The 13,454-nt window shown below is 49.5% G+C and overlaps 1 protein-coding gene across 1 annotated transcript; it reads right to left on the bottom strand.

Annotated features, from left to right (window-relative positions):
- Window positions 1-9,779: 9,779 nt before the first annotated feature.
- TMEM89 (transmembrane protein 89) lies at window positions 9,780-11,069 on the bottom strand. The gene is made up of 2 exons (XM_055278351.2): window positions 10,397-11,069; window positions 9,780-9,970 (listed from the first exon to the last, which is right to left on the bottom strand). Exons 1-2 carry the CDS (start codon window positions 10,796-10,798, stop codon window positions 9,785-9,787), a joined length of 588 nt encoding a protein of 195 aa, XP_055134326.1. The 5' UTR covers window positions 10,799-11,069; the 3' UTR covers window positions 9,780-9,784.
- Window positions 11,070-13,454: the final 2,385 nt, after the last annotated feature.

Below are 13,454 nucleotides of genomic sequence, written 5' to 3'. Positions count from 1 at the left end.
CCATGACCACAGGCTCTCTCTCACACCACACCCAGCTAATTTTTTTTTATTGTAGAGACAGGGGTCTCACTATCTTGCCCAGGCTGATCTTAAACTCCTGGGCTCAAGTGATCCTCCTACCTCAGCCTCCCAAAGTGCTGGGATTACAGTCGTGAGCCACCGTGCCAGGCTGACTTCATTTCTTATAAAGGGTTACAACCTGCAGGCTGGGAGGTGGGCCTCTGGTCAAAACCAGAGACAAACCCTTCAAAAGAGGCAGGAGCTTTATGTCGAATGGCTTGGCTAAACATACATATTCGGCCGGGCGTGGTGGCTCACATCTGTAATCCCAACACTTTGGGAGGCCGAGGTGGGCAGATCACAAGGTCAGGAGATTGAGACCATCCTGGCTAACATGGTGAAACCCCGTCTCTACTAAAAATACAAAAAATCAGCCAGGCATGATGGCATGTGCCTATAATCGCAGCTACTCGGAAAGCTGAGGCAGGAGAATCGCTTGAACCCAGGAGGCAGAGGTTGTAGTGAGCCGAGATCGCGCCACTGCACTCCAGCCTGGGTGACAGAGGGAGACTCTGTCTCAAAAAAGAAAAAACAAAAACAAAAAATACCATATTCAACAGGTTACAGGAAGAGCTATAGATACTCATGAAGGGGGTCCTAATGCAAGTATACTGAATAAACATGTGTGTTGTATATGACCCATGTTCACTTTGGGGTGGAGACTTAACATTGAAATACATTACAGGCCAGGCATGGTGGCTTATGCCTATAATCCCAGCACTTTGGGAAGCCAAGGTGGGTGGCTCACGAGGTCAGGAGATCAAGACCATCCTGGCTAACACAGTGAAACCCCATCTCTACTAAAAATACAAAAATTAGCTGGGCGTGGTGGCGTGTGCCTGTAGTCCCACTCAGGAGGGTGGGGAAGGAGAATCACTTGAAACCGGGAAGCGAGGTTGCAGTGAGCCAAGATCGCTCCACTGCACTCCAGCCTGGGCTACAGAGGGAGACTCCATCTCAAAAAAATAAAAAGAAAAGAAAAGAAATACAATTAGCCCCATATGTCAAAATGAAGGATACAAAAGCACTCAGTGCACAGGTTCCATAAACCAGCTAAAGCCAGTCCCTGGTCAGTGGTCTCTTATTAGGAAAAAGTCACCAAAATCAGTCTCTTTTCCAATCAAAGCTATAGTTATGGCTTATGGGGTCAGTGTCTGGTGATGGATGAACTGCAATTGTTTCCATATTGCTTATCTCAAGGCCAGTGCTTGTTTAGCTGCTGGAGAAAAAGAAAAACCTTGCAGCAGTTAGAACATAGTTTATTCTTTGGTGAATGGCTTAACTCTTGCCTGGCATGGCCTTAGGTCTTGTTTATACTTTGGTATCTTATTGCTACAAACAGTTCATTCTCTCAGTCTTATGATCTCTATTTTTTTTTCTTTCTTTCTTTCTTTCTTTTTTTTTTTTTTTTTTTGAGACGGAGTCTCGCTCTATCGCCCAGGCTGGAATGCAGTGGCGCAATCTCGGCTCACTGCAAGCTCCGCCTCCCGGGTCCACGGCATTCTCCTGCCTCAGCCTCTCCGAGTAGCTGGGACTACAGGCGCCTGCTGCCTCGCCCGGCTAATTTTTTGTATTTTTAGTAGAGACGGGGTTTCACTGTGTTAGCCAGGATGGTCTCGATCTCCTGACCTCGTGATCCGCCCGCCTCAGCCTCCCAAAGTGCTGGGATTACAAGCGTGAGCCACCGCGCCCGGCTTTTCTTTCTTTTTTGAGACAGAGTCTCATTCTGTCACCCAGGCTGGAGTGCAGTGGCAGGATCTCTGCTTACTGCAACCTCTATCTCCCAGGTTCAAGCAATTCTCCTGCCTCAGCCTCCCGAGTAGCTGGAACTGCAGGCACATGCCAACATCACTAATTTTTGGCGGAGTCTCATTCTGTCACCCGGGCTGAAGTGCAGTGGCATGATCTTGGCTCACTGCAACCTCAGCCTCCTGGGTTCAAGCGATTCTCCTGCCTCAGCCTTCCAAGTAGCTGGGACACCACATGCCACCATGCCCTGGCTCAAGTGATCCTTCTACCTCAGGCTCCTGAGTAGCTGGGACCACAGGTGCACACCATCATACCCAGCTTTTATATTTTTTGTAGAGACAGGATTTCACTATGTGGCCCAGGCTGGTCTCGAACTCCAGGCTCAAGTGAGCCTCCTGCCTTGGCCTCCCAAAGTGCTGGAACTACAAGTATGAGCCACCGCCCCTGGACATGATCTCTATTTTTTTTTTTTTTTTTTTTGAGATGGAGTCTCGCTCTGTTGCCGGGCTGGAATGCAGTGGCATGATCTCGGCTCACTGCAACATCCGCCTCCTGGGTTCAAGCGATTCTCCTGCCTCAGGCTCCCAAGTAGCTGGGACTAAGGCATGCGCCACCACACCCAGCTAATTTTTGTAGTTTTAGTAGAGACGGGGTTTCACCATGTTGGCCAGGATGGTCTCTATCTCTTGACTTCGTGATCCGCCAAAGTGCCGGGATTACAGGCATGAGGCACCGTGCCCGACCTGTTTTTTTTTTGTTTTTTGTTTTGAGACAGAGTTTCGCTCTTGTTGCCCAGGCTGGAGTGCAATGGTGCAATCTCAGCTCACTGCAACCTCTGCCTCCCGGATTCAAGCGATTCTCATGCCTCAGTCTCCCGAGTAGCTGGGATTACAGGCATGTGCCATCACGCCTGGCTAATTTTGTATTTTTAGCAGAGATGGGGTTTCTCCATGTTGGTCAGGCTGGTCTCAAACTCCTGACCTCAGGTGATCCACCCACCTTGGCCTCCCAAAGTGCTGGGATTACAGGTGTAAGCCACCACACCAGGCCTGCCTGCCTGCTTTCTTTCTTTTTTTTTTCTCTTTCTTTCTTTCTTTCTTTCTTTCTTTCTTTCTTTCTTTCTTTCTTTCTTTCTTTCTTCTTTCTTTCTTTCTTTTTTTCTTTCTTTCCTCCTTCCTTCCTTCCTTCCTTCCTTCCTTCCTTCCCTCCCTCCCTTCCTCCCTCCCTTCCTCCCTCCCTCCTTCCTTCCTCCCTTCCTCTCTCTCTTTCTGTTTTTTTGAGAGGTCTGGCTTTCTGTCACTCAGGCTGGAATGCAGTGGTGTGATCATGGCTCACTACAGCCTCAACCTCCCAGCTCAAGCCATCCTCCCACTCCAGCCTCCTGAGTAGCTGGAACTATAGGCATGCACCATCACACCCAGCTAATTTTTTAAAACATTTTTCTAGAGATGGGGTCTTACTATATTCCCCAGTCTGGTCTTGAACTCCTAGGCTCAAGTGATCCTCCCACCTCAGCCTCCCAAATGAAATATTTCTAAACCCAGTCATCTAGCCTCCCACCCTATACCCACTGCTACCCTGGGCTAAGAAGGGAAGGCCACTGAAGTAGGAGACAACCAGGAAGTGTGATGCTGGTTGGGAACGATGCGTTTCAATGAGTTGGTCAAAACAGGAAATATTACTAAAAGGTTAAGTGCAAGCAGTGGTCATTGCAATAATTTTGCAACGGTGTTTGGTGACTCATTGATTTTCGGGAATTTACTTGGTATATGGAGTGAGGTAAGGTCAAAATATCCTCTCTCCCCCTAAAAGGCAAACTAAATTTTGTAACACCATTTCTTGACGAGGCCCTGTTTCCCTATCCATCTCTGATGTTCCCTCTATCATCCCATAGATTCTCAAACCTGTACCAGGTCCATGCAGGCTGTGTTCTGTAGGGAGGGCTCTGGCACTCGCCTTACCCTTCTTACTCTATTTGATACATTCACCTATTTATTCTTCTAGATTTTTTTTTTTTATTTTTTAAATTTACTTTTAATTTTTTTAAATAGAGATGGGATTTTGCCACGTTGCCCAGCTTGGTCTTGAACTCCTGGGCTCAAGTGATTCTCCTGCCTTGGTCTCACAAAGTGCTGGGATTACAGGCATGAGCCACTGCACACAGCTTTTGTTTTTTGTTTATTTTTTTTTTGAGACAGTTTTGCTTTTGTTGCTCAGGTTGGAGTGCAATGGCATGATCTCGGCTCACTGCAGCCTCCACCTCGCGGTTCAAGTGATTCTCATGCCTCAGCCTCCAGAGTAGCTGGGATTACAGGGGCCTGTCTCCATGCCCAGATAGTTTTTGTATTTTTAGTAGATACAAGGTTTCACCATCTTGACCAGGCTGGTCTCGAACTCCTGACCTCAGGTGATCCGCCCACCTCGGCCTCCCAAAGTCCTGGGATTACAGGCGTGAGCCACCACACCTGCCTGTTCTATTCATTATTGAAAGTGAGGGGTTGAAATATGAACTATAATTGTAGAGCTGACTACTTTCAATTCTGTTAATTTTTGTTTCATTATTTTTGGGGCTCCGTTAGGCACATAAATGTTTCTAATTATCAGGCCGGGCGCGGTGGCTCACGCTTGTAATCCCAGCACTTTGGGAGGCCGAGGCGGGTGGATCACGAGGTCAGGAGATCGAGACCACGGTGAAACCCCGTCTCTATTAAAAATACAAAAAATTAGCCGGGCGTGGTGGCGGGCGCCTGTAGTCCCAGCTACTAGGAGAGGCTGAGGCAGGAGAATGGCGTGAACCCGGGAGGCGGAGCTTGCAGTGAGCGGAGATCGCGCCACTGCACTCCAGCCTGGGCGACAGAGCGAGACTCCGTCTCAAAAAAAAAAAAAAAAGTTTCTAATTATCATATTGCCTTATTGTTTTGAAACTTTTATTAGGTGGGTGGATCACCTCAGGTCAGGAGTTCGAGACCAGCCTGACCAACATGGATAAACCTCGTCTCTACTAAAAATACAAAATTAGCAAGGCATGGTGGCACATGCCTGTAATCCCAGCTACTCAGGAGGCTGAGGCAGGAGAATCGCTTGAACCCGGGAGGCAGAAGCTGTGGTGAGCCAAAATCATGCCATTGCACTCCAGCCTGGGCAACAAGAGCAAAACTCTGTCTCAAAAAAAAAAAAAAAAAAAAAAAAATGGAGGTCAGGAGATAGAGACCATCCTGGCTAACACAGTGAAACCCCGTCTCTACTAAAAATACAAAAAAAATTAGCTGGGCGTGGTGGCAGACACCTGTAGTCCCAGCTACTCGGGAGGCTGAGGCTGGAGAATGGCATGAACCCCGGAGGCAGAGGTTGCAGTGAGCCAAGATTGCGCCACTGCACTCCTGCCTGGGCGACAAAGCAAGACTCCGTCTCAAAAAAAAAAAAAAAAAAGCAATTTTTATCAATAAATAACGTCCTTCTTTGTCTCTTGTAACCTTTTTGATTTAGAGGCTACTATACCTGACAATAATAAAGCCACCCTGGCTCTCTTCTGGTTGCTATTTGCATGAAGTATTTTTTTTCTTTTTCTTTTTCTTGAGACAGAGAGTCTCACTCTGTCGCCCCAGGCTAGAGTGCAGTGGTGTGATCATGACTCACTGCAGCTTTGACCTTCCTGAGATCAGGTGATCCTCCCACCTCAGCCTCCGGGGTAGCTGGGACTAAAGGTGCACACCACCATGCCCAGCTAATTTTTTGTGTTTTTTGTAGAAATGGGGTTTTGCCTTGTTGCCCAGGCTGGTCTCAAACTCCTTAAGCAATCCACCTGCCTCAGCCTCCCAAAGTGCTGGGATTACAGGTGTAAGCCACCATGCCTGGCCATAAAATATTTTTTCCATCCTTTTACTTCCGGTGTTTTTATGTTCTTATATCTGAAGTGAGTCTCTGATAGATAACATATAGATTAACCTTTTTTTAAAAAACCAATCTGAAAATTCATTAATAGGAGAGTTTAATCTATTTATATTTAATGAGATTATTGACAAATGATTTGCTTCTGCTATTTAACTATTTGTTTTCTGTATGTCTTATATTTATTTTCTTGTTCCTCCATTACTGCCTTTTTTTTTGGTATTTAATTTTTGAAGTATAGCATTATAACATTTTGATTACCTTCTTTTTTTTTCTTGGAGACAGAGTCTCACTCTGTCACCCAGGCTGCAGTGCAGTGGCTCCATCTTGGCTCACTGCAATCTCCGCCTCCCGGGTTCAAGAGATTCTCCTGCCTCAGCCTCCAGAGTAGCTGGGACTACAGGAGCGCACCTCCACACCCAGCTAATTTTTGTGTTTTAGTAGAGATGGGGTTTCACCATGTTGGCCAGGCTGGTTTCAAACTCCCGACCTCAGGTGATCTGCCCACCTCTGCCTCCCAAAGTGCTGGGATTACAGGTGTGAGCCATGGCGTTCAGCCTTGATTATCTTAGCTTCAAGTTCACTGATCCTTTATTCTGCCTGCTCCAATCTGCTGCTGAATTCCGCTAGTGAAATTTTCATTTCAGTTACTGTACTTTTCAGGTTCAGAATTTGTTTGGTCCCTTTAAAATTTTTCTCTTTTTTTTTTTTTTTGAGACAGAGTCTTGCTCTTTCACCCAGGCCGCAGTGCAGTGGTGCTATCTCGGCTCACTGCAAGCTCTGCCTCCCTGGTTCACGCCATTCTCCTGCCTCAGCCTCCCAAGTAGCTGGGACTACAGGCACCCACCACCATGCCTGGCTAATCTTTTTTGCATTTTGGGTAGAGGCGGGCTTTCACTGTGTTAACCATGATGGTCTTGATCTCCTGACCTCATGATCTGCCCGCCTCAGCCTCCCAAAGTGCCGGGATTACAGGCGTGAGCCACTGCACCCAGCCAAAAGTAATAATATTTCGAAATAAGGAAGGCACATAGGCTGCAAGCTGGAATGTGCCTGTGAGCATTTCCAGCACAAATATCTTGGTTAAAGTACAAGGACACAGAATGTACTTATTTCATTTTTTTTTTTTTTTTGAGACGGAGTCTTGCTCTGTCGCCCAGGCTGGAGTGCAGTGGCACAATCTTGGCTCATTGCAAGCTCTGCCTCCCGGGTTCACGCCATTCTCCTGCCTCAGCCTCTCCGAGTAGCTGGGACTACAGGCGCCCGCCACCATGCCCGGCTAATTTTTTGTATTTTTTAGTGGAGTCGGGGTTTCACCGTGGTCTCGATCTCCTGACCTCGTGATCCGCCCGCCTCGGCCTCCCAAAGTGCTGGGAGTACAAGCGTGAGCCACCTCGCCCGGCCTTATTTCTTTATATCTAACAGCTACACAGGATAGGGCTTAACAAAGAGTTATTAGCACAAAGTGAGGAGGCTTAAAGGAAGTTAGTCTTTAAAAGAAACTATTATTTGTAACACTTATAATTTATTCTTTAACAAGAAGGGAAACTTTAAAGAGGAACTTTTTTTTTTTACTTTCTACACCAGGTTTAGAGGGACATATTTATGTGGTTTGCTCCACCCTTGTGTAAAGTTAGTTTATTGGTCTTGTTCTAGAGTAAACTAGGAATGTGACTCGTAAGAAAATCCTGCTGGGTAAGGACAGAAGTGCAAAGTCCTATTGCCTTAAGGACATGCCCCACGGCACCCAGTGCTGGGAAAACTGTGAGCCACGGAAGGAAAACAAGGTTTGAAATGCGTGGAGCCAGAACCTCATCTGTGGAAAATTCTTCCAAATTTCATAGTTCCTATATGAAAGAAGGCTGATGACAGTTTCTCAAATTTTACAACAATCCAGAACATTTGTATGGCACCATCAACAACAGATTAGGAAGTTTAACTTTCCTAAACTACCAATAATTAAAACACAAATTTCAACCATGTTAGGAGGAAGACTGAACTATCTTTTCTCTGTATGGAAAATATCTCCCCCCAAAATCACAAAATCCTTGTCCTCTGTAGAGGTCTTCAGAGTAAGAAGCCAGACCATGTAGGGGACCAAAGTATTAGAAATATGTCAGGAAGGCCGGGCGCGGTGGCTCACGCTTGTAATCCCAGCACTTTGGGAGGCCAAGACGGGCAGATCACGAGGTCAGGAGATCGAGACCACGGTGAAACCCTGTCTCTACTAAAAATACGAAAAATTAGCCGGGCGTGGTGGCGGGCGCCTGTAGTCCCAGCTACTCGGAGAGGCTGAGGCAGGAGAATGGTGTGAACCCGGGAGGCGGAGCTTGCAGTGAGCCGAGATTGCGCCACTGCACTCCAGCCTGGGCAACAGAGCGAGACTCCGTCTCAAAAAAAAAAAAAAAAAAAAAGAAATATGTCAGGAAGTTGCCACAAGTTATGTTATTTTTCTGGATTTAGTATTGTAGTATTTGCCAATTTCAAAAAAAGTTTTCAAAAAAAAGTTTCATAATTTCTTTTCTCATTATTTTAATTCAGTTCCATTTTAGAATTCATAACGTTGTTGTCTTTTTCTAAAACAGGAACCTGGGACAGGCACTGTGGCTCATACCTGTCATCCCAGCACTTTGAGAGGCTGAGGCAAGAGGATCAGTTGAAGCCAGGAGTCAAGACCAGCCTGGGCAAGACAGTGAGACTCCATCTCTACAAATATATATATATTTTAATTAGCTGGGTATGGTGATGTATGCCTGTAGCCTCAGCTACTTGGGAGGCCAAGGCGGGAGGATTGCTTGAGTTGGTCAAAAAAAACAAAAAGAAACAATTTTTAAAAAGGGGAAAAAGAAAGAGAAAGGGAGTAAAGAAGTGAGGGTCCCTTCTTTTCCAGGGGCCTTGGAGCAAGGGCCACTGAGACACTAGAGCATGTTTGCGACTGCCATAGAAACAAAGGCCACTAGGGCGGCCTGCCTGACCCCAGGTCGGGGCTGCTGGAGCCAAGGATCTGGGGAGGGGCTGTTATTAGAGACAGAGCAGTGGCCCCTCAAGGGAGGGCCTTGCAGGGCCTGGGAAGAAGGAAACCAGAGCCAGCTGCTGTTTGATGGCAGGACTAAAGTCACCTCCCTGAGGTGGTGACAAGGATGAGTGAAGCCAAAGGGTGTTGGACTCCGCAGTGATGGGGGCTTGGGGCTGTCAGTCCCCCATCAGAGATCCTCAGCATCTGGTTCCAGCTTCACCACTGCCCCCACCCCTCTTCTCAGCTGACCAGGTCCCTCCTCGGCTCCCCCTGTGCACTGGAGAGGCCCAGTACCCTCACTCGGCACTTGAGGCCCTTTATCGTGGGCACTGCCCACCTTGCCCATGTGCAGAGAGTACCAAACACAGCACGTGGCCTTTGCTCAGAACCAGACCTCCACTCAGATTTCCCTTCCTCACACCCATTTCCCCTCAGGGCTCAGCCAGGTTGTCAGCTCCTCTGGGCAACCCTTCCTGAGCCACCCAAGTCTGTCCCGATGGTAAGTCCTCTCCCATCACACTGGGAGTCAGTGTCAGGCCAGAGGAGCAGTTTTTGAGACAAGTTCTTGCTCTGTCACCCAGGCTGGAATACAGTGGCACAATCTTGGCTCACTGCAACCACTGCCTGCCAGGCTCAAGCCATCCTCCCTCTTCAGCTTCCTGAGTAGTTGGTACTACAGGCACACACCACTATGTGTGTGCTCAGCTAATTTTTTTTGTTTGTTTTTATTTTTTGTAGGGATGGGGTCTTGCCATGTTGCCCAGGCTGGTCTCGAACTCTTGAGCTCAAATGATCCTCCCACCTCAGCCTCTCAAAGCGCTGGGATTACAGGTGTGATCCCAGCCCAGAGGAGCAGTTGTCTCTCCAGGAGGGATCCTTAGGGAGGAAAGGTCAGTTGGTGGGGGCAATGGAGCAGTGTGAGCCAGCCTGTGCCCCACCTGCCCGCCCGTCCTGGACACCAAGTCAGCTAGCTCTAAAAGTTGAAAAGGGACACACGGTCCAGACAGGCCTGGAAAGAGCAGACCTGGCCCAGGACCTCAGGCTGTCAGGCAAAGAGAAGCACGTGTTCGGTCACCCACTCTGGGCGGAAGTCCCCTTTATTTGGATTTGCCGCTGGGTGGCTAGATGGTGTAGGTGGCCTTCAATGTGGACCAGGAGGGCATCCAGCATGTGCAGGACCCCACGGAGCAGGGTGTGGTCTGAGATTGGGGCCTGCCGTTTCCAGGGTCTGCAGGGCTCAGTGGTCACCTGCGGATGCTGAGACAGGACCAGGAGGCAGGAGTGAGAATGGAGGGCAGAGAGGGAGATGCGACGAGGGGCAGTGATGGAGCTGGGGAGCAAGGAGTAGGGTGCGGGGCAGTGCCCAGATGGGATGGGAGACTCAGGGTGATAGAGGATCACCGAGGGTCTGTTGTGGGCTACAGTGGTCATGGGGCCCACAGGGGTTGGATGAGAGCAGGGGTACTAAAGGGGAGAGTTGGGGGCAGGGTGCTGGCTGTGGGTGGTGGACATGGGTTCCACGAAGGCGTGTGGACACAGGGACAATGGGCCGTGAGCTAGAGGTGGGGGTGTGGGAGTCCCACAGGCCAGTGTGGACCCATGGGGCAGGGTTGGGTGGAAGATGGGCTCACTGAGCGTACACTGAGGCAGGGGCTGTGGGGGAGAAAGAAGAGCTGTGCTCACCTCACCCTTGGTGGCCTGTGAGCGCCGCCGCCCCTGCAGTATCTTGCGGCAGATCATCAGCATCGTGGTGGTGATCATGACCGTAGCCACAGGGTAGACGCGGCTTGCTCCAGGGCCCAGCCAGTAGCCAGGACAGCTCAGGCCACCCCTACAGCCCTCCACACTCTTTGGCTGACACCCCCAGGGCTGCAAGTCCAGCCCCACCTGGTACCAGCGGGGTCGCGACCAGGCGTGGGTGGGGGCAGACATCACCAGCAGGAGCAGCAAGGGCAGCGAGGCCAGCACATGCAGCATGGCCGCTGCTAGTGCCAGGGGCCGGAACCTGGGCACCTGGCAACGGGCAAACGCCCCTCCCCCGGGAACAGGCCTGGCTCTAAGGCAGCAGGTTCCAGCCAGGCCCATGGCCTTTCATGAGCAGCCTGGCCAGAAACTGGCTGTGGTTGGGGGGCTGGAGTCCAGGGCTTGAGGACAATGGCAGACCTGGGTTCTGGGTCCTACTGTCCCAGCAGGCCTGGCTGGCCCCAAACTGAGGGAGCACCTCCTTTTAAAGCTGGGCCCTAGGCTGGGTGTAGTGGCACATACCTGGAATCCCAGCACTTTGGGAGGTTGAGGCAGGTGGATGGCTTGAGCCCAGAAGTTTGAGACCAGCCTGGGCATCACGGCAAAACCCCATCTCCATAAAAAATACAAATAATTAGCTGGGTATAGGGGCACATGACTGTTGTCCCAGCTACCCAGGAGGCTGAAGTGGGAGGATCACCTAAGCCTGGGAGGTCGAGGCTGCAATGAGTGATTGCACCACTGCACTCCAGTCTGGGCAACAGAGTGAGATTTTTTCTCAAAAAAGATAAAAAAAGAAACTTGTAATCCCAGCACTTTGGGAGGCCGAGGCGGGCGGATCACGAGGTCAGGAGATTGAGACCACGGTGAAACCCCGTCTCTACTAAAAATACAAAAAATTAGCCGGGCATGGTGGCGGGCGCCTGTAGTCCCAGCTACTCGGAGAGGCTGAGGCAGGAGAATGGCGTGAACCGGGGAGGCGGGGCTTGCAGTGAGCCCCAAACAGTTAAAGAAACCAGTAACTAACAGAAATTCGTTTTTTTTTTTTTTTTTTTGAGACAGAGTCTCGCCCTGTTGCCCAGGCTGGAGTGCAGTGGCACGATCTCTGCTCACTGCAAGCTCTGCCTCCTGGGTTCACGCCATTCTCCTGCCTCAGCCTCCTGAGTAGCTGGGACTACAGGCGCCCGCCACTTCGCCCGGCTAATTTTTTGTATTTTTAGTAGAGACGGGGTTTCACCGTGTTAGCCAGGATGGTCTCGATCTCATGATCCGCCCACCTCGGCCTCCCAAAGTGGTGGGATTACAGGCATGAGCCACTGCGCCCGGCAGAAATTCTTTTTTTTTTTTTTTTTTTTTTTTTTTTTTTGAGACGGAGTCTTGCTCTGTCACTCAGGCTGGAGTGCAGTGGCACGATCTCGGCTCACTGCAAGCCCCGCCTCCCCGGTTCACGCCATTCTCCTGCCTCAGCCTCTCCGAGTAGCTGGGACTACAGGCGCCCGCCACCACGCCCGGCTAATTTTTTGTATTTTTAGTAGAGACGGGGTTTCACCGTGGTCTCAATCTCCTGACCTCGTGATCCGCCCGCCTCGGCCTCCCAAAGTGCTGGGATTACAAGCGTGAGCCACTGCGCCTGGCCTGGAAATTCTTTTTTTTTTAAAGAGACAGCCCACTGCAGTCTTGACCTCCTGGACTCAAGTGATCCTCCTGCCTCAGCCTCCTGAGTAGCTGAAACTACAAGTGTGCACCACCATGCCTGGCTAATTTATTTATTTACTTATTTTTAAAATTTATTTTGTAGAGATGGGGGTCTTACTATGTTGTCCAGACTGGTTTCAAACTCTTAGCCTCAAGTGATCCTGCCACTTCAGCCTCCCAAAGTGCTGAGATTACCGCTGTGAGCCACCACACCTGGCCCCTAGAAATCCTTGAGTTTATAGGATGGTAGATAAGGAAAGAAACAACTTGCTGAAACGCTGAAATTCCCTCTGCTTATAAGATAACAAAACTGTCTGAAATCAGATGGACCCAATATTCCCGACTGGAGTTTGCACAGAAAGAGCTTCCTGACATCACAGCCTGAATTTCCACCACGTTTCATATAACTCCTCCAGAATTTGCACGGGGGACCCATGAGGAGGCATGAAGAGTTAACTGCACATGTCTGAGAACTTTCCAGACTTCCCACTTCCTTCTACCAATCACCCACCTACTAATCCCAGTATGCATCCCCTAAACCTTTTCTAATAAAATTACTGCCTTAAAGCCAGCACAGGGAGACACACTGGAGCTGGACTCCTGCTTCCTTACTAGTTGACTTGCAATAAAAAGCTTTTCTTGGCCGGGCGCAGTGACTCACGCCTGTAATTCCAGCAATTTGGGAGGCTGAGGTGGGTGGATCACTTGAGGTCAGGAGTTCGAGACCAGCCTGGACAACATGGTGAAACCTCTTCTCTACTAAAAATACAAAAATTAGCCAGGTGTGGTGGCAGGCACATTTAATCCCAGCTACTCAGGAGGCTGAGGCACAAGAATTGCTTGAACCCGGGAGGCGGAGGTTGCAGTGAGCCGAGATCATACCACCACACTCCAGCCTGGATGACAGGGCGAGACTCCATCTCAAAAACAAAAATTAGCCAGGTGTGGTGGCGCATGCCTGTAATCCCAGCTGCTGGGAAGGCTGAGGTGGGAGAATCACTTGAACCCAAATCTGGTGCCAGGCCCACAACTGTAATCTCAGTACTTTGGGAGGCTGAGGTGGAAGGATCTTTTCAGCCCAGGAGTGAGACCATGGTGGGCAACATAGTGAGACCCCGTCACTATATTAAAAAAAAAAAAAATGAAATTAGTCCAACATGGTGGTGTGCACCTGTAGTCCCAGCCACTTGGGAGGCCGAGGCGGGAAGATTGCTTCAGCCCGAAACCCAGTGTCACAGTACTGGTTTCTAACACTTCAAGCAGTGAGTCCTTTTGCTCAGTAACACTTTCATCCTGGCCTTCT

The sequence above is a fragment of the Symphalangus syndactylus genome, chromosome 1, assembly GCF_028878055.3.
Source record: "Symphalangus syndactylus isolate Jambi chromosome 1, NHGRI_mSymSyn1-v2.1_pri, whole genome shotgun sequence".
Classification (NCBI taxonomy): Eukaryota; Metazoa; Chordata; class Mammalia; order Primates; family Hylobatidae; genus Symphalangus; species Symphalangus syndactylus.
The sequence above is the reverse complement of the archived record's forward strand: the minus strand, read 5'-3'. Positions and strand labels throughout refer to the sequence as shown.